The 26,465-nt window shown below is 41.9% G+C and overlaps 2 protein-coding genes and 1 pseudogene across 2 annotated transcripts; all 3 read right to left on the bottom strand.

Moving 5' to 3' along the window:
- Positions 1-597: 597 nt before the first annotated feature.
- Positions 598-2,028, bottom strand: LOC127756515 (uncharacterized). The gene has a single exon (XM_052281858.1). It carries the CDS (start codon positions 2,026-2,028, stop codon positions 598-600), a length of 1,431 nt encoding a protein of 476 aa, XP_052137818.1.
- Positions 2,029-5,026: 2,998 nt separating this feature from the next.
- LOC127756301 (uncharacterized) lies at positions 5,027-6,501 on the bottom strand (annotated as a pseudogene).
- Positions 6,502-13,582: 7,081 nt separating this feature from the next.
- LOC127756547 (uncharacterized) lies at positions 13,583-14,941 on the bottom strand. The gene has a single exon (XM_052281896.1). It carries the CDS (start codon positions 14,939-14,941, stop codon positions 13,583-13,585), a length of 1,359 nt encoding a protein of 452 aa, XP_052137856.1.
- Positions 14,942-26,465: the final 11,524 nt, after the last annotated feature.

Here is a 26,465-nt window from a genome sequence, read left to right as displayed (position 1 = left end):
TTCTCTGGTAGGCTTGGTTACTTGATTCGATCCTACAGATCAATGTTGGGGTTCTTTTTTTTTTTTGCTTTATAGAAGTCTCGTCACTAGCCGTAATTGTTGTCTTTATGGCCTACCCGTAAATATTACTCTTTATCACCATTGTAATTCTAAAATATCGATCCTAATAGTCGTTAGGATTATGTTTTATAGTTTGTAGATGTCCCATCAACTGTACATCATGCTTCTTTACTCACTTGTAACCCCTCTATTGTCATTTGCCACCCCTTTGCTCGCTCTGTCACGCCTCGATTTTCTTTCACGATTAAAGTTCAATTAATAAATCATTTCAAGAAATTTTATTAAAACTTCAAGCAATTTATGAAGTGAATCAATGTGGGAAATAGAATTTCCTTTAAAAATCATGGTTAGGAATTTTTAAAAAAAAAAAAATTCACGCCCTACAATACACCACAAACATCATTTCAGAAATTAATAACTTGATTAAACTTATTTTGTTTTCGTAAAAGGAAGTAGACTTACGATATATAAAACGTACGAGCAGCATCCAACGGTGCAAGTGCGCAGATGGTGACTTCACGTTCCCCACGGAATTAATCATGGAGAAATCGAGGGAACCCAACTGGACAAACCGACCTCATACGGCAGCAACACATGGCGACGCCCAGAGCCAAACTCCACGAACTCCTCGCCGAGCGCACGGACCACAACGGCGCGCCGCCGCCGGTCCAGCAAGCAGACCGTGCCCCCGAGCCGGAGCACCACGGCGCCGCTCGCATCGCCGGACCACTGGAGCGCCACCTCCGACTCCGACACCGGGAGCGAGCAGGGACTCCGGGGCACTCCAGTCAAGTCCACGACCTTGGTGCACGCCATCCGGCGCAAGGCCATCCCGCGGCGGGTCAGCTTCATCGTCCAGATCTCCACCTGGGTGCTCCGGCCGACGAGCAGCGCCAACGACGACGACCTCCTGTCGCCGCCGCGCCACGACGACGGCGCCAGCAGGAGCTGCCCCGGCGTGACGGTTGCCTCGCCGGTGTACGACGGGGCACGGAGTTCGGTGGGCAACAGCATGATCGTTGCCGCCGCCGCTGTTGTTCCGGTCTCGCCGTCGTGGCGGATGGAGACGTCGACGGCGAGGATGAAGTAGCTGTAGGACGGCGGCGAGGGCTGGTATTGCCGCCGGCTGAAGGTTTCCCGTGACATCCGGAGGATGAGTTGGTATGTCTGGTCGTCTCTCCCCGACATCTCGCCGAGGAAGTAGGCGACGCCGGCGACGACGACGGGCGGGCGGACCAGCACGGGGCGCGGGCGGAGGCAGTTGGCATCGACGACGGCGAGCGTGGTGGCTGGGCCCCACGTGCCAGTGTCCGGGGTCAAGGCCTGCATCTCCACGCGTGTCCTCGCGAAAAGGCGCACGGCGAGGAGCCTGAACGAGTGGGAGCTCACTCCGACATCGACGCCATCGCCGCCGTCGTCGGCGGTGAGCACTAAGTAGGACGACCCCTCACTACCCTTGCTTGTCTTCCTCGGCATGTCGATGGGCCGCACGAAGCCCGTCATAGGGTTGCACACCTTCCCGGAGAACTCGCCGGTCCGGAGGACGACGAAGCCGCCGCGCGCCGCAACGGGTTCGATGCGCCGACGAAGATTATTCTCGTCGGAGTCCGACAAGAAGGACGGTATCTGACAGGTGTCTCCGCCGCTGGCGATGTCTGCCGCCGCCGCCGGAAGCTGATCATGGCAGCCGGCGTCAACGAAGCGGAGCGGGTCGTAGTTGTAGCCGTGGTAATGGGGGCTGGGCCAGCGAGGCTGGAAGAAGAAGCCATGGAGGAGGCCCGGGACGAAGCCGTCCGCGTTGCGGAGGCGGAGATCGCGGCGGAAGCCCTCGCCGGAGATGACGCGGCGGAGGTGCTTGCATGCGGCGGCGCAGCGGAGGAGCGTGATGGGGTCGGAGCGCTCCGCGATCTCCACGACCATGTCCAGCGGCAGAGCCGGTGACGACGACGAGGACGGCGGCTCCTCCATATCGATCTGATCTATCTCGGCTGATGAGTCCGACGTTAATTACCAATGCAACAAGGTTTTGTTCGTACCTCGTAACTACTAATTAAGTCCAATACCGAAACATCGACATGGAAAATAACCACTATACTACAAGATGTCTGAATGAATGTGGGACGCGACTCCGGCTCTAGCGCACGGCGATGGGAGGAGGTTAAAAGACGGCATCCGATTTAAGTGCGAAACTACTTTAAACTGATTTTTCTTTCAAATTACTTATCCAAATTATGATCCGATTGTCATGGAAAAAACAAGACCACACATGGATATATTTCGACGAAAAAAAATAACTTATTATTGAATTATTTTTAAATGTTGCACGATGTTCCACCAGGTATATCGGAATTGTTTCACTAAGTAGATCGAAAATGTTTCATTCATTTAAATCGGGTGTTTTTTCACCTTATATAAAAACAATATTTTAGTAGATAACGAAAGAATGTTTCAGTTCACTGCAACATTTGGTCCATACATAGTGAAACATTATAAGTACACTAACATTATAAGTACACTAGGTGAAACCTTTTTTGGTGGAACAAAAAATGAAACGAATTACCTTAATAGGGGTTTCTAAAATATGTGGGTTTTTTTTGTTACAATGGAATATTTCAGTTCACTGCAACATTAGATCTATACATAGTGAAAATATTGTGAGTACACTAGGTGAAACATTTTTGGTGAAACAAAAAATAAACCAAATTACCTTAATAGAGGGTTTCAAAATATATGGATGATTTGTTGCAAAAAATATTTTAATTCACTGTAATATTAAATCTATACATAGTGAAACATTGTAATTACACTATGTAAACACATCTTTTGTGTAAGAATGGGAAGGACAAGTGGGTGGGTCCAGTGGAGGTGCGCATGTGGGGGGAGGGGGAGCGATCGATTTTCCCACTTCTCCTAGTCGACCGATCCTAATTATTCCTCATGAATGTGATTTGTGAGATTATGTGTGGATTTGTTGAATTTGTGATCTGTTGATTTTTGACATCTGAAATTGTAATAGGGATTTGAGATCATGAAATTTAGTAATTGTTTTTTTAGATAATTGTAGTATCTAATCCCAAGTATCACTATCAATTTATAACAATTTACAAGTTTTAGCCCTAAAATGGGTATCTCTTCCATTTATAAAGGTAATGCCCACTAAACACCTAAACCTTAACATGCAAACATGGTATTTATTAGCATTTCTAAAACCTACATGCAAGCATGCCGCATCAACCCATTAAGCACACAAAGCTCAACATGTAAGCATATAGTAATTATATCTACAATTTACTTCATTCTAAAACTACATATACACATACTAGATTATCATTCTCAAATCATTTTCATAATATTTCAATCCAAATCATTTCTTCATTATATAACATATATCCCGCGGCAAAACGCGGGACATCATGTAGTTAGTACGGTTCTTGAATAAGTCGCTAACCTACTGTCCGATAAAACAATAGCAGTGATATGATAGGGTTTCTGAACTGCTAGTGTTAAGGGTTTTTTTGGGTAGTGTTGCACGGGCCATCGATGCATATGTGTGCATCCGCTTCTATCATGATGTCTCTTACGTCACTAACAGCGGCTTTTTGTTCTTCCTCCTCTGCCAACCCCTTACCTCTACCCCAATCCTGAACCCTAATATACAATACGTGCTGCCACTATCGCCTTCACTTGAGAAGACTCATGCTTTCTAGAGTGATGACTGATGAAAACAATTAAATATATATATTTTTTCATCGGTTTCACAAGAATATACATGCGTAGAAGGAATTGACAGAAGTATATAGTTGTTGCGGACTGGGGTTGCGAATTGCAGCGAGTTTACTCGGGGTGTGTGTGAACTCGTGACGGTGGTGTGTCTTTGTGATATCATCCTGAGTTCGCGTGGTGAGTGCACGACTTCATACATGTGAACTCGCATACCTGCCTAGCAGAGTAGCAGACTCACCGCAATTAATTGATTAAGTAGCGCCATTAACAATGAATTAATTTGTCATTATTTTAATTATTATTTATAATCAATAGTAATTTGTTAACAATTAATCATGATAAATTGCATCATTGGCGTCATTAGTAGTCAGCCAGTCCACGAATGATTGCCATGAAAATGGTTCGGAAAGCTTCCTATTTTGGACGAATATTTTCGGAAATTTTTCAAAAATGAAAACAAATACGAAATTTTGTTTGCCATGAAAGTGCAAATGAATATCCGTCGGAAACCGGAATGGGTCGAAAACGAATTTAGAAACTTTTCAAAAATGAAGACTTATCATATGCAATTGATTAGTTTCAACCTTATTAATTTAGTAATCTAAATGTTCATATTTGTAATATATATTGGGAGAATAGTTAATATGGTCCCTAAAATTCTGCTCCTAGATATATCATTTTAGTCTTTAATATTTAATATTATCCAAACAAGTACTTTAAATTTATTACATGGGCTGATATGGTCTTTGGTCCCACGAAAATCGCCATATAGACATACCATGTCGTCCTCCTATACAAAATATATATATGATTTGTCCAATTTACCCTTATATATCATAGAAAAACAAAAAACAAAAGGAAAAAAGTTTTAAAACTATATATGGTATACGTAAGAGCAAAATATACGTCAAAAGGTTGAAAAAAAAAAAGAAAAGTATTTTTCCCATGGTTATATATACACCCTTACATTTATTTTTCTATGATATACGTAAGGGTAAATTGGACAATTTATCATGGACTTTACATTAATGACATGGCATATCCATATGACGATTTTGATGGACTCAAGGTTTATTCTAGGCCTTGTGACAAAATTTAAGGGTTTATTTGGACCATTTAAATAGTTAGTGACTAAACTAATTCTACAAATAAACTTTAGGGACTACAGTGGCTATTCTTCCATTTATATTTATTGAGTAGGGGTGACAACAGATGGATTATTTATCATTGGTGATGAAATTAATCATGCAGATATCGACGGAACCCAACTGGACAAACCCACCTCATACGGGCAGCAACACATGGCGACGCCCAGAGCCAAACTCCACGAACTCCTCGCCGTCGCCGAGCGCGCTGACCACAACGGCGCGCCGCCGCCGGTCCAGCAGGCAGACCGTCCCCCCGAGACGGAGCACCACGCCGACGCTCGCATCGCCGGACCACTGGAGCGCCACCTCCGACTCCGACACCGGCGGCGAGCAGGGACTCCGTGGTACTCCCGTCAAGTCGACGACCTTGGTGCACGCCATCCGCAGCAAGGCCATCCCGCGGCAGATCAGCTTCATCGTCCAGATCTCCACCTGGGTGCTCCGGCCGACGAGCAGCGCCAACGACGACCTCCTGCCGCCGCCGTGCGACGACGGCGAAAGCAGGAGCTGTCCCGGCGTCGGCGTGACGGTTGCCTCGCCGGTGTACGACGGGGCACGGAGTTCGGTAGGCAACAGCATGATCGTCGCCGCCGCTCTTGTTCCGGTCTCACCGTCGCGTCGGATGGAGACGTCGACGGCGAGGATGAAGTAGCTGTAGGACGGCGGCGAGTGGTGGTATTGCCGGCCCAAGCTCTCCCGGTCCAGGGACATCCGAAGGAGGAGTTGGTATGTCTGGTCGTCTCTCCCGGACATCTCGCCGAGGAAGTAGGCGACGCCGGCGATGACGACGGGTGGGCGGACCAGCACGGGGTGCGGGTGGAGGTAGTGATCGGCATCGACGACGGGGAGCGTGGTGACTGGGCCCCAGGTGCCAGTGTCCGGGGTTAACTCCTGCACCTCCACGCGCGTCCTCGCAAAAAGGCGCACGGCGAGGAGCCTGAACCGGTGGAGCTCGGAGTCGTCGGAGGTCACTCCGACGTCGACGCCGTCACCGCCGTCGTCGGCGGTGATCAGTAGGTAGGACGACCCCTCACCCTTCGCCGTCTTCCTCGGCATGTCGATGGGCCGCGTGTAGCCCGTCATAGGGTTGCACACCTTCCCAGAGAACTTGCCGGTCCTGAGGACGACGAAGCCGCCGCGCGCCGCCACGGGTTCGATGCGCCGAGAACGTTTATTCTTGTGGACGCGGTTGGAGTCGGATACGAAGGACGGTATCTGATAGGTGTCTCCGCCGCCGCCGCCGCCGCCGCTGGCAATGTCCTCCGCCGCCGAAAGCTGATCATGGCGGCCGGCGGCGACGAAGCGGAGCGGGTCGTAGTTGTAGCCGTGGTAATGGGGGCTGGGAAAAGCGAGGCTGGAAGAAGAAGCCATGGAGGAGGCCCGGGACGAAGCCGTCCGCGTTGCGGAGGCGGAGGTCGCGGCGGAAGCCCTCGCCGGCGATGACGCGGCGGAGGTGCTTGCATGCGGCGGCGCATGGGAGTAGCGTGATGGGGTCGGAGCGCTCCGCGATCTCCACGACGATGTCGAGCGGCAGAGCCGGCGACGACGACGAGGACGGCGGCTCCTCCATCTCGATCTGATCTCTCTCGGCTGATGTGTCTAACGCACGTAGAGGTCCAAAGCCCAAACGAGAAACCGAAACTTAAAGTTAATTACCTTATTACCGACGAGATTTTGTTCGTTCCTCGTAACTACCAAGTCCAAAACCCAAATGATCGACAAATTGAAATAAAACGGATCGGAAAATAATCTCTGTGCTACAAAATTCGCACATGTATGTATGAATGAATGTGATTTGTGAGATTATGTGTGGATTTGTTGAATTTGTACGCATGAATTTGTGATCTGTTGATTTTTGAGATTCTGAAATTGTAGCATGAATTTGAGATCATCAAATTTAGTACTAGTTGTATCTACTCGCAAGTATCACTATCAATTCATAGCAATTTACATTTTTAGCCCTAACTAGAAAAAATACCGGTGTATTGCAACGGGTGAGGATTAATTTAATCTTATTATTGTTATACGGTTTAATTAAGGTGAAATTCACTCTGTGAATTTGCTTGGATAAATATCTTTTTAGAAAATCATAAGCTGTAATTAGGAGTCCAATCATTTTAAGTTAGCATGTGAGTTTTTTTAAAGAGATTTCTTATACGACTCCTTCTGTATTTCCAAAAGAAAACGAATTTAAAACTGACTCAAATACGGATATGTATTTCCAAAAGCAAACGAAGCTAAAAACCGACTCATATACGGATGACGTACCAAATAAAATCATCTTTAATTTTTATAATAGTGGATAAGAGATAGAGAAATAGGCATTAGTACGATTCTTGAATAGGTTGCTAGCTAGCCTACTGTCCGGGAAAACAATAGCAGGGATAGGGTTTTTGAACTGTTAGTGTTAAGGGTTTTTTGGGTAGTGTTGCACAGGCCATCGATGCATGTGTGTGCATCCGCTGCTATCATAGTGTCTCCTACGTCACTTTACGTCACTAACAGCGTCTTTTTGTTCTTCCTCCTTTGCCAACCTCTTAACTCTACCTCAACCCTGAACCCTAATGCAATGTGCTGCCACTATCGCCTTCACTTGAGAAGACTCATGCTTTCTAGAGTGATGAAAACAATTAAAAATATTTTTTTCATCGGTTTATTGGGAATATACACGCGTAGAAGGAATTGACAGATGTCACTACTAAAATACGATTTTCCTGTACAGGAGCTTCTTATTTTTCCGTGCAGACCATAACTGGTCGCGTCTGTGAAAATCGTGCTCCATTTTCGTGTGCGGCTCTCTTAATCCGACCGCACAGAAAAATCAATTTTCGCGTGCGGGCCTTATAAGTGGACTATATGCGAAAATAGTCCATTTTCATGTGCGGCTCCTTAAGAGGACCGCATGGAAATGTTGATTTTCAGCTCCTCTCCCTCTCACTCATTACAAAATTTTCACACCTCCTCTCCTTTCCTTTTTATTTTCACTCCTCTCTTTCTCACTTTCCTCCTCTCTATTTGTCTCACTTTCACTCCCCTCTCTCTCTCTCACTTTCTCTTCTCCTCTCCTCTCGGAAGGGATCGCGTGCGGCCGGCTAACGTCAAGGGGAGGTAGCGAGCAGCGAGTGGCGTGCGAGGTGGCGGCGAGCGGCAACTGGGGGGGGGGGGTGGGGGAGGGGGGCGAGGCGAGGTGGCGACCCGGCAACAAGGCAAGTCGGCGGCGAGGGGCGGCTGTCCCCCACCCAGATCCGGCGGTGGTGGCTGTCCCCCGCCTAGATCTGGCGACGGTAGCGGCTGGCGTGACTGTAGGGAAGATGTTGGCGGCGATGGCGGTGAATGGTCACCCCGCGGCGGCGTCCATGATGCTGCTCATGCCCGGAGCCGATGTCGCACCGGACGTGAGGGAGGAGGAGGAGGAGGCGGGAGCTGCGGCTGCAGCTACCGGCTGGAGCGGGACTGTGTGGCCGCAGCGGGCGTGAGGCAGGACTAGCAGCAGGACGTCGACGACGTCGCGCACCACGGCAGCGGTGGCCTCGTCGCCGACCTGCCGGTGGCGAGCAAGGACTCGCCGCAGCGGCCGGGTGCGTGCGGGCCGGCGGGTGGCCAGCGATTTTCGCGTTTTTTTTATTTATGGTTTTTTTTTCTGTGCGGGCGGTATAATTTGACGGCATGGGATAATCGATTATCCCGTGTGGTCCACTTAACCCTACCGCACGGAAAAATGATTATCCTATGCGGTTGGACTGTCCGCACGTGAAAATATTGATTTTTCCAGACACTAGGATGCAGGCGGGCAAATCCTCTGCATGGGAAGATAATTTTGATCGCACAGAAAAATACTAATTTTGATCGCACAGAAAAATGCTTTTTGTAGTAGCGTGTATTCAGTTGTTGCGGAGTGGGGGTGCGAATTGTAGCGAGTTTAAGCGGGGAGTGTGTGAACTCGTGACGTGTTTGTGTTATCATCCCGAGTTCGCATGGTAAGTGCACGACTTGATACGGAGAAAATACGTATGCCTAGCAGACTCACCGCGATTAATTGATTAAGTAGCGCCAATTAACAATGAATTAATTTGTCATTATTTTTAATTATTATCAATAGAAATTTGTTAACAATTAATCATGATGATAAATTGCATCATTGGCGTCATTAGTAGTCAGCCAGCGAAAATCTTTTTTGGCACCACAATACCACACTTTCCTATTTTAGTAAATTTATACACTTAAAGTTTGTACACCTTAAATTTACACATCTAAAATTTATACACCTAAAGATTAGAGACCCAAAGTTTATAAGTCAAAAGTTTATATATCTGATTCAAATTTGAAATTTGAATTCAAATATTTTTTATATATAGTATTTCTATACATCTCAAGTTTATACATCTAAAGTTTATAGACCCAAATTTTATGAGTCAAAAGTTTATATACCCGATTCAAATTTGAATTTGAATTCAAATATTAATTTGAATTTGAATTCAAATATTTTTTTATATATAGTATTTCTATACACCTAAAGTTTACAGACTCAAAGTTTACAAGTCAAAAGTTTACATACCGTTTCAAATTTGAATTTAAATTTTAAATATTTTTTATATATAGTATTTCTATATATAATTTTCTCGAACTTTGTTTTTTTTATTTTTTTTTAAATTTATGGTATAGTAGGAAGAGAAGAAGGGGAGGAGAAAGGGGAGAGAAGCGTATAGTGGGATGGGGATCGATCGATCGACCATCGATCGCCTATTAGCGTCGCCCATCAGCCAGTCCACAAATCATTGTGATGAAAATGGTTCGGAAAGCTTCCTATTTTGGACGTATTCTCATAAACAGAAAGCGTCGATCGGAATATTTTCGGAAATTTTCAAAAATAGAAATAAATTTGATTTTTTTCTCGTAAATGGAAATGAATACGATAAAGTTACTATCCATGGAAAATCGGAATTGGTCGTAAATTCAGAAACTTTTCAAAAATGAAGACTTGTCATATACAAACGATTAGTTTCAACCTTATTTAGATTAAGTAATCTAAATGCTCATATTTGTAATATATATGTATTAAGTAGGGGTGGCAACGGGACGAATTAGGGCCTGGTTCAGTTCCCAACTTTTTCTTCAAACTATTAACTTTTCTATCACATCAAAACTTTCTACACACACAAACTTTCAACTTTTCCATCACATCGTTCCAATTTCAATCAAACTTCTAATTTTGACGTGAACTAAACACACCCTAGGTTGGAAAATGTTCCCCGCCTCACAACCGAACTAGTAACCGTGTGGAAAATGTTCCCCTCCATCGAACCCGCCGGGTCCTCGCTCCTTTGCAGCATGCACCTTCACATCTCTTCAGGGAGCTTGCAGCGTCAGCCTCTATGGGCGACGGGAGGAGCTAGCAACACTGATCAAAGGAGGGTGGCGGGATGGTGCAGTCAAAGCCGCTGGCGTCCACATGTACCTGGACAGAGCTACAAATCGGACGTTCGATGGTAAAAAAAATCAGACGGTGAAATGTTTCAGTTGACCGTTGGTGCAACATTATTTTATACATGGTGAAAAAAAAAATCAGCCTCTAAAACATACAAAAATTTTGTGAAACACAATTAGAACATATGGTGAAACATATTGCTATCACGTATGAAACATTAAGTTTTTATTGTTTGAAATATATGTTTTTCTTCCATCAGAATATAGTCATGTGATATCTTGTTGTAAAGATTTAATTATAAAAAATTCAACGGTATGATCAAATCGCTCATAGGATAAATAGTTTAGAAGAAAAAGTATTTTTAAGAGCACTAAATACATGCATACATGCATGGAGTGGGGAGAAAGCCAATCGAATGGCAGGAGAGAGTAGTGACGTAAACATCCCATACTTTTTCTCGGTCATTTATTAAACATTAGGTTATATATGGTGAAACAAAAAATTCAGTTATCGTAAACATTTAATTTTTTTATGAAACATAAAGAAAACATGTGTTGAAACATATTGCTACCGCGTCTGAAACATTAAGTTTTAACGGATTGAAACATATGTTTTTCTTTCATCGGAATATAATGATGTGATATCTTGTTGTAAAGATTTAATTATAATAAATATAATGGTGTGATCAAATCATCGATTGGATAAATAGTTTAGGAGAAAAAATATTTTAAAGATCATTATATCATGTAATGGATGTATGAAGTGGATAGGGAGATAGTAAGTTTGTCCATCCGATTTTTCATGATACGTTAGACGTCCGATACTAGATACTAAGCATTTCCGCATGTACCTCAGTGTGTGATTAGGAAAGGGCTGTGCAGTACCTGTGCAGCGTCGACGGGCTGGAGGTTTTGGGAGTGGGTGCCAGTTCTGAAATAGAAGTGTTTATTTATTATTTTGGAAAAAAATTATGGGCTACATCTTTTCGTTGATTTCAAAAGTTTAGTTTCAGGGGGTTTTATATTCCGATAAATATCTTATAGTATTTTCCTCGATTCGTATTAGCGCCGTTTCGAAGCTAGGATTCCGATTTTGATTCTGAAAGAAAATGATAACGGAAACGACAGAGGTGGGTTTTCATTCGTTTTCGAGCTATTTTCATTCTACAAACAAAACGAACCGAGCGAACACACGCACCATCGGGAACTCGCATCATGCTCTTCAACAACAGTATATTTTCCGAACGTGTATATCTATCTATCTATTATTATATACTAAAAGTCCATTAAACTTCCTACAAATACTCCTAGGATACCATGTGTCATCCTATAAACGCTCTCGAGTCGCCATATGTCACTAATAAAATAGTAAAAATCTAACCATTGATTTTTATTTAAATTGGTGGGCCCTTTAATTTTGATAGTTAATTTATCTTCACATGAAAAAAAATCTCCGTACGAAGTCCGGACGTCAACCTTCGTTCGCACGTACGTACGATCCCTCCAAACCACCGTTCCTCTCTTTTTTTTAAATCCCCATAACAATTAAAATTAAATACTTTTCCATGGGCCTAAAAAGCCCATCAACCTATTAGATATAGCCAACTCTTCGTATGTTCTCTCCTAATAAATAGTTCATTCAACATCATACAAATCTTTCTAAACACATGTCTAGATTTATTGTTCTTGGATATATCACATTATATTCTAATTTGAGTTTTTATGGAACGGAGGAAGTATATAGCACTCTTAAATTAGAGAAAATCTTTAAAAAAAATAAAACAGTAGACAATAGATTTACATTATTTTAAGTTAAATTAGAGAAAATCTTTAAAAAAAATAAAACATTAGACAATCGATATACATTATTTTAAGTTATTAGATATCTTTTTAAAAAAAAAAACATCCCAAGCCTCCCTCCACGCTCTCATGCGGCGTTAAAGCACATTAACCATCTTACAAATGTTTCTAAACCATCCAGTGACACTTCTAAATTAGAGAAAATCATAAAAATTTAAGAACAAAGCTGGTACACCCATTAGTTATATCTTGTTAGACACCTAACAACTTTCAACCAACTTAATTAATTTCTCTCAACATGTATATGGGGGCTATTTAGCCTATACAATTTGATCTTGGAGCTTTTTATCAATAAATGATCGATTTAGGAGATAAATAAATAATCTTTAGATGATCATAGCATCTAAATTATATATATGATCTATGAAGTCACTAATAAATTAGAGAAAAACTTTAAATGATATTATTTTTTATAGATAACATAATGAAAATAAAAACATGCTCAGTTGAACATTATATTGATCGAACAAGCATGTGGGTTACAACAAAGAATCTTAGCAGCGAAACAATGATGAGGTGGCCTTACCAACATAATGTGTCACTTCCATATAGGAATTAAAAATCATGTTCATTTATTTCTTTTTGGTAGAAGTTGCTACGCTACATTGTAAATCCCTAACATTTAGTGTAGCACAATCTAGAAATATGTATTTATTACATGACCTCTATTTTAATATTTTTTACTCTATTGAAGTGAGATAATTTAGAAGAGAAGACTTTACCCTATGTCGTGTAGGCTCAACCCATTTATGTTTTCAACCCAATTTGCAGAGATCAAATAATTTCAAAGATGCTTCATAGAAGGGAATTCTCCAAATTTGTTTAAAAAATGGACATGAAAACAAACAAAATGTATCTATTTTTTTTTAAAAAAAATGGTTTTAAAACCCATTCTAAATAGAAATATTCACACTTTACCGGCGCTAATGGAATGGAAATATGTAAAACTTCAAATAGCATCTACCAAAAAGATTGGACATTTTGAGCAAATATTTGGGGGGTAAGATATCCATGTAGGAAGTCAAAATACCTAAAATTTTCTCATAGGAACTACATATATTGTTTCGACATAATATTTTCTCATAATTGAGAAGTGTACGGTCTCGAGTTATTTTAGTTTAGAATTTAAGTGCTGCAAGGGCAATTAGAAGAAAATTATAACCAGCATTCAAAGCACATTAAATAAGTTCAATTTTTATTTAGATACAGTAAAAGAATATTTTAAGACAAAGTCGCCCACACATGAAAATTCATAATAAAATTTTACGTACATTAAATAGGGTGCACGCGCATGTGCGCGGGCTACCTTAATAGTTGCTATAAAATCAGTAAGAAAAATATATTTATAAATTTTGTTCCAAATTTTTTTATGCAGATATAGATATAGAAGGAACCCAACTGGACAAACCCATTTCGTAGGGCAGCAACATATGGCGACTCCTGTAGCGAAACTCGGGGAACTCGTCGTCGAGCGTGCGGATCGCCATGGTCGCTCGGTCCAGCTGGCACACCGTGCCGCCGAGCCGGAGCACAACGACGCCGCTCGCCTCGCCGGACCAATGCAGCTCCACCTCCGACTCCGACAGGTCGCACGGCCTCCGGCGAACCCCCGCCGTGTCCACCACCTCCGTCGCGCGCGCCCACGCCGACGGCGTCGCGAGCATGTCCAGCGTGTGGATCTCCACCCTGGTGGTCCGCCGGCAGACGAGCAGCGCCACCGACCTCCTGTCGCGCGACGGCGCCAGCAGGAGCTGCTTCGGCGTGACGACCGCCGCCGCCGCCTCGCTGCTGGTGCAGCGCGAGCACGACGGCGGCTTCAGCCACTCCGGCGCCGGGATGATCGTCGCCGCCGCCTTCGTCGTCCCGATCCTACCGTCGCCGCCGCCGTGGTCGGAGACGTCGACGCGGAGGATGAAGTAGTGAGACGGCGGGTGCGGGCGCTGGCGGTCGAAGGAGTGGGACACGCCGAGGAAGTAGGCGACGCCGTTGACGGCGACGGGATGCCGGCCGAGCAGCTCGGCGCCTGGATGCTGGTGGCGGTCGCCGCCGCCGCCATGGACGGGGATCTTGGTGGTGGGGCCCCACCTGCCAGTGACCGGGGTTAACGCCTGCATCTTCACTCGAAGCCGCCCCTGGTTCGCCGGCTGGCAAAGCTGCACGGCGAGGAGCCTGAACCGGTGGAGCTCGGAGTCGTCGTCGGAGCTCGCTCCGAGTCCGACGCCATCGTCGGCGGTGAGCAGCAGGTATGACGTCACCAAATCCTTCCTCGGCAGAGGGATGGGGAGCACGTAGCCCGTCATGGGGTTGCACACTTTGCCGGAGGAGCTCCCGGTCCGGGCGACGACGAAGCCGCCGCGCGCCTCCACGGGTTCGAACCCGACGGCCAGCGACTCAACGGCGTCGTCGCCCGCCGGGAGCTGGCCATGGTGGTCGCCGGCGCCGGCGCCGGCGGCGAAGAAGCGGACCGGCTCTTGGAGGAAACCGTGGGCGCCGTGGAGAGGCTGGTAGTAGAAGCCCCGGAGGAGGACCGGGACGAAGCCGGCTGCGTTGCGGAGGCGGAGCTCGCGGCGGAGGCCCTCGCCGGAGATGGCACGGCGGAGCTGCCTGCACGCGGCGGCGCACCGGAGGAGCGTGATCGGGTCGGAGCGCTCGGCGATCTCCACGATGACGTCAATCGGGAGACCTCGTGACGACAGCGACGACGACGACGATGACGGCGGCTTCATCTCTGATTTCTCTCGACGGAAGAGAAATTAAACGTGAGATAAATAATGCCAAACACAATGGGACTTTGTTACGTCTTAGTAAGTCAAAACTAGTACCAGGACTGTAGGAGTCCAAGACCCAAACGGGAAAACGGAAATAAACGTATCGGAAAAGAATAAGTGGGAAGTAGATTTCTGTGGAAGAGCCTACGCGTCCCACGTTCGATGCTTCGAGGGAAAAATCGGACGCTGACTTTACGTGTAAAACTACTTTAAACTCATTTTTCTCTTAAATTACTTATCTAATTCATGATCCGATTACACCATTAAATTCGTTGTAATTAAAATTTCAAAACAAGACCACACATGGATATATTCCGACGAAAAAAATTAGCTTATTATTGAATTATTTTTAAATGTTGCATGATATTCCACCAGGTATATCGGAATTGTTTCACTAAGTAGATCGAAAATGTTTCACTCGTTTAAAGGGTGTTGTTTCACCTTATATAAAAACAATGTTTCAGCAAATAGCGAAAGAATATTTCAGTTCACTGCAACATTAGATCTATACATAGTGAAACATTATAAATACACTAAGTCAAACATTTTTCCGTGAAACAAGAAATAAAACGAATTCCTTTAATACGAGGTTTTCAAAATATGTGGGTTTTTTTGTTGCAATGAAATATTTCAGTTCACTGCAACATTAGATTTATATATAGTGAAACATTGTGAGTACACTAGGTGAAACATTTTTTGTGGAACAAAAAATAAACCAAATTCCCTTAATAGAGGGTTTCTAAAATATATGGGTGATTTGTTGCAACGGCGCGTTCCATAATATCAAAATCCACTGCAACATTTGATCTGTACATAGTAAAACATCATAAAGTACACTAGTTGAAACATTGTAAAACTACTGGTTGAAACATCAAAAGAGACCATATTAAAAATAATAATAAAAAATCTAAAATATTTTTGTTGAAATATAATCATGTGTGGTCTTGTTGTAAATATTTAATTGTAACGAATTTAGTGGTGCAATCAGATCGTAGATTAGATAAATAGTTTATGAGAAAAAAATTCTTTTGAAGAAATAAGAGATGGTTGCATGTGAGAAAAGATTCTTTGCATGCAGACATGCAGTGGCAGGCACAAAAGCAGCGTCCAATTTTTCTCCACCCCGCCGGTCGCCCGGGTGTGATTATTTTCGGATTTTTGTCTATGCAGGGACGTCCTTTATTTTGTGTAAGGCATTTAAAATGTCATCTACTCCCTCCGTCCTATAAAAACCAATCTAATACTGAATATGACATCTCCTGATATTACGAATCTAGATATGCCTCTGTTCAGATTCGTTATACTAGAATATGTCACATCTAGTTTTAGATTCGTTTTTTATAGAGGGAATATATGATATATCTTTCCACAAACATGTAAGTTAAAATTCGACTTATACAATTTTATAACAAAATAAATTTAACCGTGAATTACGTGTTTGATTCATAATCAAATTTGTTATTTTTTCACTTATATAAGTTGAATTTAAACATGTATGTTTATGGAGTGACATCACATAATAATATGGTACTTTTTTTCCCAAATTTTCTTGCATGATTTTCAAGCGACATGTATAAGTGAGAGGATATTCTTAAGGAATAAATATAGTTTCCCCAGTCTTTGCTACATAATTCGCACGGCTTATAATTTGAAAAGAAATCTAATTTTGTGTTTGAGAAAATAATTCCGCCTTTTTCTCATGCCGATCGCCGTTGTTCATTGTGGCCTCGAACACCTTAAACTCAGCCCGGCTACTATTAATACCTCTAGGTGATTTTCATGCACACTCCCCAGAGCTCGTCATTCTAGAACTACCATAATTATTCCGTTGTGATACTCTGATAGTGCTAAGCAAGTCATACTAATCTTCAGGAAAAAAATTGAGAGAATCCCTTATACGCTAATCAAAATTGACTAGTTACCTTATATGCCACTTAAAATTAGCTTCTCCCTTTTATGTCTGGTTCAAGTTTTTTCACTTTTTTATGCCACTCCTAGCACTATAACGTTTGTTAACTATTAGTTCAATGTTAGTTTTTTTTTCTAAATGACCAATATGACCTCTCAACTAAAAAATGTGTAAACTTAAAAAATTCATAACTAGCTTATTTTAAATCCTTTATAATGAACATAATTTTGTCGGAACCAATGAAAAATGCTCTTTGTATTAAAAATATTGTTGGAAAGCTGCATGTTTCATGCTTATATTGAAAATTCATTTGTGATGGTGATGGCTAAAATTGCACGTGATGCAAAAAAAAAAATCAATTTTCATATATTGTATGCATTAGCTATATTAGTACTAAAATGCTATATATATACATAGATTAACTTCTCTATCAAATAAAAAATACTCATTGGTTGTATACCAAATCTCAAGGGCAAATGCATCTTTTTGCTATGAAGTTAACGGCCAACTGGCGGAGGATTGACAACAATGGTATAGAAGGGAGGACAAACTTTAACCGGTGTGATAGAAGGAAAAGGCCAATTTGAAGTGGCATATAAGGGAATCAGTTAATTTGGAGTGGCATATAAGGGATTCTCTCTAATTATTAATTTAATAAAACTAATTTGGTAATGTAAATATTACTATATTTGTCTATAAACTTAGTCAAACTTAAAGCAGTTTGACTTTGACTAAAGTAAAAACATCTTATAACCTGAAACAGAGGGAGTATTTACACTACTACGAAACCTCTTGTAGAGGACTCGATACCGATAAGCATTTTCTCACCTCCACATTTTGAAAAATTATAGAACCATCGGCTTTGAGCACTATAGATGCAGGTATAGGAAAGACCAACACCTATACTATAGGTGTTAGTATTCTTTTATAGAATCGACAATAATATGTTACTATAGGTGCTGGTTAATTAAAAAACCAACAACTATAGGTGTTAGTATATGTATCCATTTTTGAAAAAACCGAAACCCAAAACCAATCGAGCGAGACACCGGCACCCACATGATATCCTTATCCAGTTATCCAAACCACATCCTTATAGTGTGCGGCCGAGTTGAGCTTATCCACTTCCCACCATCCATATCCTCTCCGCACCCCACCCCCTCTCAAGAACCTTCCAGACTCCCACCGCCCCCAAACCACTGGTCCATAGGTGGAGGTGGAGGGAGAGGACGTGGTCACCGTGGCTGTGCCGGTGCAGCTGCCACAGGCCAGGCTCACTGACTTTGGCACTGAGCTCGACGACAAGTAGTGACCGCATGCAATGAGGACGCGGTAGTGGTGGTGGCGGCAGAGGAGGAGTGATGGTGGCAAGGATGAGGAGCACTGGTGGTAGCGCCGCCCTCGTCGATCTGTGCCACTGCTTTATCTTCCATAGCCACAAGCTCGTAGTATATATATCCAACATCCGCCTCCATTGCCTCGACCCGCTCCTCTACCATCACCACCAACTTGCCCCACACTAGTACACTACCTTCCTTGCCCTGTTTATTTTCATTTTCTGTTGCAATTTTGATTGATTCCATGAATGTGTTCTTGGATGGGGGGTGATGGGGATCTGAGGGGTGGTTATTGGGTGTGGATCAGGAGATGCTCGACGCATCGGCTCGAATGCATGGAGCAGACTTGCTTTTTTTTATTGATGGAACCCCAAATTTGTTTCGATTGAGAAACTAGCACCTATGAAGGCGTGACTAGTTCCAAACCGACACCTATGAAGATTCCTACAAGTAATGTTAGTTCAAATTGTTAAACTGGAGTAGGCTAATAAGTATGTCTGGACCATCACACACTTGCATCGTCCAAAGATAAGTGTTGAAATATATATGAAAGAGTCTTTGGTGAGATTCTATAATCTTTGCGCAAAATTGCCCTGATGCTATGTCATGCAAGGAAATCGATATCTATGAGGTTTTGCAATCAACTGACGACATACTTTTGATAGGTTCCGGCCAGGGTTCAATGCATCGGAAAGTGGAAAAATTTCGGGGTTTAGTTAAATTACGAAATTTCAAACAAAAATTAAAGTTGAACAAGAAACTTGCAGAAATTCGACCAAGGAGAGTGGGCTAGCATCGAGTCCATCTAAAGCCGGGCCAGGAGGTTGAAACTAAGCATAATGCGAGGACCACGCGACTTGTGTCCTCTCATCGATCGGAAATCTGCGGAGCGGCCGCCGTCCACTCCAGCTTAAAGCCTTCTGCCCTAATCCAGTCTTGCAAGCAGATTAAAGCCTCTATTGTCTCACTGGTCAACCTGCTTCTATAATCACTTATGACCTTCTCACCAGTGGAGAATGCAGTTTCTGAAGCTACAGTAGAAGCAGGGGCTGCTAACAAGTCACGCGCTATGTAAGCAAGTGCCGGATAAATATTAGAATGTCCTCCAGTATTGCAAGATATCAAAATCAGTAGTAGCAGGGACATTCTTCCTCCAAGTACATGTCAAGATCACTAGCTTTGCTTCTTAGTCTATGTTTAGTTCAGCGCAAAGTTTGGATTTTGATTGAAATTAGAGATGATGTGACTGAAAAGTTGTATATGTATGACAGGTTGATGTGATGGAAAAGGACTGAAGTTTGGATCCAAACTTTGGATCTAAACATAGCCTTAGCTTCAAAGCAACATGCTGTCCCCAGTCAGCCCATGTGTTGTCGTCGATGTTATCGTCGTCAACTTGAAACTCCACATTCTCACTTGTTTGATCATTATGAGCACTTTTGTTCATATATATGTGAACTATATTCAGCAAACAACTCTCTCATTTTGGTACACACAACTGTTAGATAACAGGGGGTAATATTCCCGTAGCTTTCGCTACTCATATGCACTAATGCAGTCCCCCTTGATGGTACTTCTAGAAATAAGTATAAAGCACGGATTCAAGCTAGCAACAAAGCTCTTAAACCTAGGGTATTCCACAAAGTTAAAGGGCAGCTCGTCCACAACAATCAATTTAACAAGTTCTTTTCTACATAATTGTTGATCAAATTTCCAATCCTTAAAAGCAGCAGCATGTGAATGAGTAGATGACCTGAGTACTTCCACCATTTGACCCAATCTAGCTTTAAATAATTTGTTGCAGTGAATACAGTCAGCTGCAAGCACCAATATGCCATCATATATGGGTTCAAAGTCTTTCCAAATCTCTGATGTAAGTTCTCTTTTTAGATCTACGAGAGGGACCTATATATTGCCGTAAAATGAAATTGGCTTGGGATTATTTCCTAGGAAAAGATTAAGGTCATGTCATAGGACAAAATCAAATTGACACCGATGTATTTGCACTTACCTCCCCGAGAAATGTTGTTTTCTCAGATGGAGACTTTGGCAATGTCGTCGATGGGGATCTTGTTACTCGTGCTGCAGATTGGATGTCATCAACATCCGTATCCCAAGGGAACCGACAATAGGAATAATTGGGGACTTTAGTCGCTTTGCTAGTGGGGCATTCTGTCCCTGCAACACACGGCGCTTTGTTGAGTTAACGAAGATATTCCACTGCCGTCTTGAGCCTCCATGCATAATTCCTAAAATAGAAAACATCAAAATATTTTACAATAATCCTACTTACTTTTTTAATGATATAAGACAACAATAAAATAGCTATCCCTGGAAGTAACTGTCTCAATATCCAATAAACAAGTGTAGTCGCTCTTGCTTATCAAATTTGCATCAGTTTTTCTATAGTGATACTAATATACTGGTACTAGTTTCATAGGGACTTTTTTGTAACTATTAATTTCAGAAGTTCATTTGCATATCAAGACGTATCGAAATGACAACTATTACATAATTTCAGACCTATAATGTAGCATGTGCGGCGGTGACATGAGGTCGTCGTTGGCGCTGCTCGTGGGCCAGAGCACCCAGGTGGACATCTGGACGATGAACCTCCTCCGCAGGACGGCCTTGCGCCGAATGGCGTGCACCAAGGTCGTCGACTTGACGGGAGTACCCCGGAGTCCCTGCACGCCGCCGGTGTCGGAGTCGGAGATGGCGCTCCCCTGTGGTCCGGCGATGCGAGCGGCGGCGTGGTGCTCCGGCTCGGGTGGACGGTCTGCTTGCTGGACCGGCGGCGGTGCGCCATTGTGGTCCGCGCGCTCCGCGAGGAGTTCGCGGAGTTTGGCTCCGGGCGTCGCCATGTGTTGCTGCCGTATGAGGTGGATTTGTCCAGTTGGGTTCCGTCGATATCTGCATGATTTCTTTCGTGGGCCGGGGAACGTGAAGTCGCAACACAATTTCGCCATCCGCAGTTCTGCACCCCACCATGCATGATTCATGCATGGATCTAAGGGAGTGGATTATAAACTCTCCAAAAAACATTAAATAAATTTTAAAAAATTAAACAAGATATATTGATACATGATAAATCACTATAGTACAAATTTAATTTCTGTAAATTACATAATATATCCATGTATTAATCCGTTCTTCACATTTTACAAACTGTTAAATGATATGTTTCATGTTAAAACTTTACATATAGAAGATGATTAAAATATCAAATAAATATATTTTTGGTTTGATAATAATAATAGCTCAATTAATTATACGCTAATTCCTTTTTCGTTTTGTATATGCTGACTTTGTTTCCAGCTTAATTTATTTCAAACGCCTCCTAAGGAGTTTGAACTAGGCCGCCAAACTAAAGATATTTTCTGTTTAAAAATTATACTGTCTCGTCTTCACCGGACAGTTCAGATCAGGTTGACGACGGTTGTATCCTATGGAAAATTCATAACTAGTTCAAATCAACTTCAAATTATGTGAAACTTATTTCTAAAATTTTGTAAATTCCAGCTCTATCTGTTGGAATAGAAATACAAATGTTAACAAGTATATTTTATACACAATATGCAAAATAAGCCAAATTGGTTAATAAATGGCCAATGCTAAAAATTGCCTTACATAGCTAAGTTTTAATCCTAATAACAATACTATTGAATCTAAAATGTGATAATCCATGCTTTAACCCTAAAAATATGACACATAAATGATCTTTAAAGATTAAATCATGGAAGAAGCACATTTGTGTAAAAAAAAGATTCCTTAATCAATTGTAAAACTAAATGTCACGTCTGAAAGTTACCTTTCCGAAATGCTATTTTCCTTTTTTCGTGGCTGGTGGAAGAGAATGAAAGTCTAGCTAGAATATATCCTTCTGCAGAGAGGGGTCGGCCATTGCACTGTGCAAGTGTAGAATGCAATTCAAGTCTAAAGATCACGTCTGGTTTGCACTATAGGCCTCATCAATTGGCTTACGCTGATATATTTATGCCGGTAATTAATCAAGTAAAAGTGATCGATATCTTAAAATTTTCACATGGCATTGTACTACGATAATGGCTCTGCTCATATGTATTGTTTTTTAATTTAGTTCAAAGTTAGCTATGATCATATAACCTATGCCAAAAAAATGGTCCGTGGGGTGCCAGCTTACATATCAGGTTCACACAAAAAGAGAAACACCCGCCATCTCAAGCAGCCAACAAGCTAGCTAGTAGTACTTCTTACTACTCGGAGCTCGAAAAGATTTCTTAACCACCATATCAATTGAAGGAGCCAAAACGAAACCTTAGGTTACAGGTTCCAAAAAGGCCTAAATCCACCAACAGAGCAAACTATATAAACCATCTCATTTTGTTTCATTGCCTCCAACTGCATTAGCATCGAAATCACCCTAAAGATAACAATCGGAGAAGCGGATAATATCGAATACAACGAATAAAAGCTTGCATGTCGCATTCACCAAACAAACTATATAATGTTTTACAAATTTTACTATTATCAGCTTTTGGGTTTGGTCCAGAACAAGCTTGCCCAGATTTATGTTCTCATTAGTTGTCTATAGATTGATTTTATACATATGTTCTATGGTAAGAGGTGGAAAGCAGGGCAATCGATCAACACCAATAATCCGATTAGTGAAGATTAATTCAAGTAGCATTCTTTTGGTGGGAGATACTAATTTAACACTATAACAGTTAAGTTAGACAGGGAATTGAAGACGCTATAACAGTGAAACTGGAAATAATCTGAGTTGGAACTTGAAACACTTGACACTGGAACTGGACTAAGGCTGCGTTCCTTTGTGTGATATAGGGTGAGAAAGCACCTCGTTTTCCGTGCACACGCTTTCAAACTATTAAGCAATGTGTTTTTTTAAAAATTTTCTACAGTAAAGTTACTTTAAAAAGTCATATTAATCCATTTTCAAAATTTAAAATATTTAATACTCAATTAATCATACGCTAATGACTCACCTCGTTTTACGTATCTTCCTAATCTCCCCAATCTCCTTCTCCTCGAACACACCCTAACTCACCCATAGCAAAGAGAAGAGGATGGGACTATTCTGAAAAGGTGGACGAAGACTTGCCTAGTGAAAGGAGCCATAAATGTTCTCAGTGTGGTATTGAAGACTAATATGCACAAATAGCCTTTCGTTCACGACACAGTCCTCACAGTTTCTGACCGCCAGCACGTCGAGCTAACATTCATGATGCCTTCCATGCCTAAATAGCTACTTTCCCATTGTTTTGTGGCTTATGGAAGATGATAAAAATCTAGTTAGAAAATGTGCTTTTGAAGCGAGAGGTTGGTCACTGCCAGTGTTGCACTACGCAAGTGTAGAATGCAAGTCTATATATCACTTCCATCTTACACTGTAGGTCTCATCAAGTGGGTTGGTGAAAGGCATGTGTGCTCATATATTTATGCTGGTGATCAAGGAAATGTGAGTATCTTCAGCTTTGCATATGACATTGTACTATAAAATCCGTCGACATTTATAATAGGGTTTTCATGGTCCTACAAGAGGATAACCGCAAGGTACTATAAATTAATAAATTCTAGTAACGTGATACTTCTTGATATCTTTTGTGGTGTTAAAGTAAGCGGCGTCACAAAACTAGGACATTGCCACGCACATACCCTAACTTTACATATCCTAGCTAAAACCTCATCCTCACTTCAGCCCAGAATGATTTTTTTCTTTGTTTTGGCTCTGCATTGTCTTTTAAGTTGAAAGTTTGTTGTGAGATTGCCAAACGTAAGTAATGTTAAAAAAAAAGGTCATGCTATTTTGTGGGATAAAGAGATAAAGAGGGAAAAATATATGGTGGAAACTACGTATGTATATATGTAGTGGAAACCTGAAAACTACTGATGGATCAAAAAATAGACTCTGAGATTTGTCCACGTCATCACGAGTAAAAACTTTACTCGCAGATTTACTCATGAGTTAAAATTTTACCATGGTGACATGGACGAATCTCGAACATCCATTTCCATTTTTTGATCCAATGGTAGTTTCCAAGTTTTCACTACATATAGGGTTTGCACTACATATTTTCCCGATAAAGAGATGCCATCTCAAGCTGCCAACTAATTCTACTACTAGGAGCTCGGAAGGAGGCTGTTCTAGAGCATCTGTACAAATACACCACACAAATATAGCCACATGACATTGGAAAATGATATGTTCAACCAGGATCTCCATGTAACTATCAAAACTCAGAGAGCACCCAATTCCTTTTCTTTTAAAATTATGTAGTTCATTGAATTCTGTTTTTAATGGGTAACCATAAAAAATGTTTCATTTTCAGTGAAGAAGGGGCGTACCATATCTCTAGCATAGAAGTTGTAGTCCTGTTAGCGAGTCTGTCCACTTCAATATGGTAATGTGCCATTTTGAAAAATAGAACATAAATCATATATATGTAAACAAGAAAACGATGCAATCTTAAATTGTCATGGAAATTTAGATAAAAAAAAGACAAATGGTACTGGCACGGCATGATGAATCATGCTGAACACTTACCTTTTTTTCAACTCGATATGTAGGACGAATTTAATATTTAACTTATTTTATATGTAATACATCCATTAATTTTGATGGAATTTTTGAAATATTGCTACTTAACATCGCTAAGGGATACTCCTGACGAAAACCCACGCACAATAACTGATTTCTCTCTGCATTCTCTGAACCCATTGCGGGTGCCATCGGCCTAATAACTGATCATGCTAGATTTGAAGCTCGGCAGCAACCAAACAGAGCCTCTTCACCTCTTGCTTCGGGTAATCAAGGTTTCAATGAATTAGTTCACTATCACACCTTGGCAATTCAGTTGTTGATCTCTTGTGTCGTCATTGTTGGAATCTGCGGTCTATGTGTCTCGTCATGTCGGTCGCGTTCCGAACACGTCCTACATATCACATGAGGAAAAAATCTTCTAGATTCTTTTCTGTGCAACTTCCCTAAAGCCCAACCGCTCAGTATCAAAATCTGGTGATCTCTCTGAGTTTCACAGAACCTCTCTGAGTTTCACAAAACAGATGACACTGAGTGTTGGGCATCTAAAATTCCAGATGCCCTCCATGTCTAGAGTATACTACCATCTACAACACTTGCACTTGGAGAAGGAATTTGTATTCAATCACATCATACCATATGGTTGCAGAAAAAAAAAACTGCTATAGAAAGCCATGCATGCATTCATATGGCAAACACCCTGTGAGTCTAAGATGGACAATGTGTGCTTTATAAAGCAACAGTGTTTTTGTTGCCTCCAGTAAATTGTCAATTATATGAGATGGCTGGTTAACCCTGGCATGAGCATTTGTATTCTTGGATATTTGTTAATCAGCTAGGAAAAAATTAATCCTGACATAGCATTGCTGATCGAGCATCGCCAATAAAAGTAATTTCAACCATTATTTATGAAATCTACTAGTAAAAAAATATTTTGCCACTGGTAGTTGAGGTAGCAGTACAAATATATATGAGCCATTCAATTAGAAAATATGAAGAGTCTTGATTGATTCTACAAAACACCTCATACAACATGTTATATTTCCACAATATGGTATCAGTACTGCAAAATTTCCGTTGCAGCTATTCTAGTACCACACCCTTAAACAAGTATTCCATCTTAATCACTTAATTCTTCTATCAAATTCCAACAGAGCAGCATTACTGAGAAAACATAGTCAAATTAAAAGCATCTGGTGGAGAATATCTAAACATGGGATGTGTAATCTGAGATGAACTTTAATCGCGTTCAAACAACACTGATGTTAAGTGCTGATGCTATGAAATTCATCAACTAGCATTACCATGCCAAGTCGCCAACCTTCCCTTTGATCAAAGTAAAACCGTGAATAACCTCTGCCATAATATTAGTAATTATATGATAATCATCATCCCAATTACCGTGAATAACCGTGAATAACCTCTTGGGTCCGACTCTGACCAGTCCATATTACACTCCAGGAAATCCTGTAGATGAAAGAAGATGAAAGGTGTAGGATCGAATACCTAGAACCAAACCTACGATAGGGTTGTGAAAAGTAGGAATACCAAAAAAGGAAAACTTTTAGCAAAACTAAAAGTTAATTACCCTCTAACTTGACAATGTTCCAGACGAAGTCAGGTCTAGCCACAGAACTTACGCCGGTCTGACAGCACCTTAACTGTCATTCTAACCGATGTAGATCGGCTGGTCTGATT

Source organism: Oryza glaberrima, chromosome 12 (assembly GCF_000147395.1).
Source record: "Oryza glaberrima chromosome 12, OglaRS2, whole genome shotgun sequence".
NCBI lineage: Eukaryota > Viridiplantae > Streptophyta > Magnoliopsida > Poales > Poaceae > Oryza > Oryza glaberrima.
This window is presented reverse-complemented; position numbering and strand designations above follow the sequence as displayed.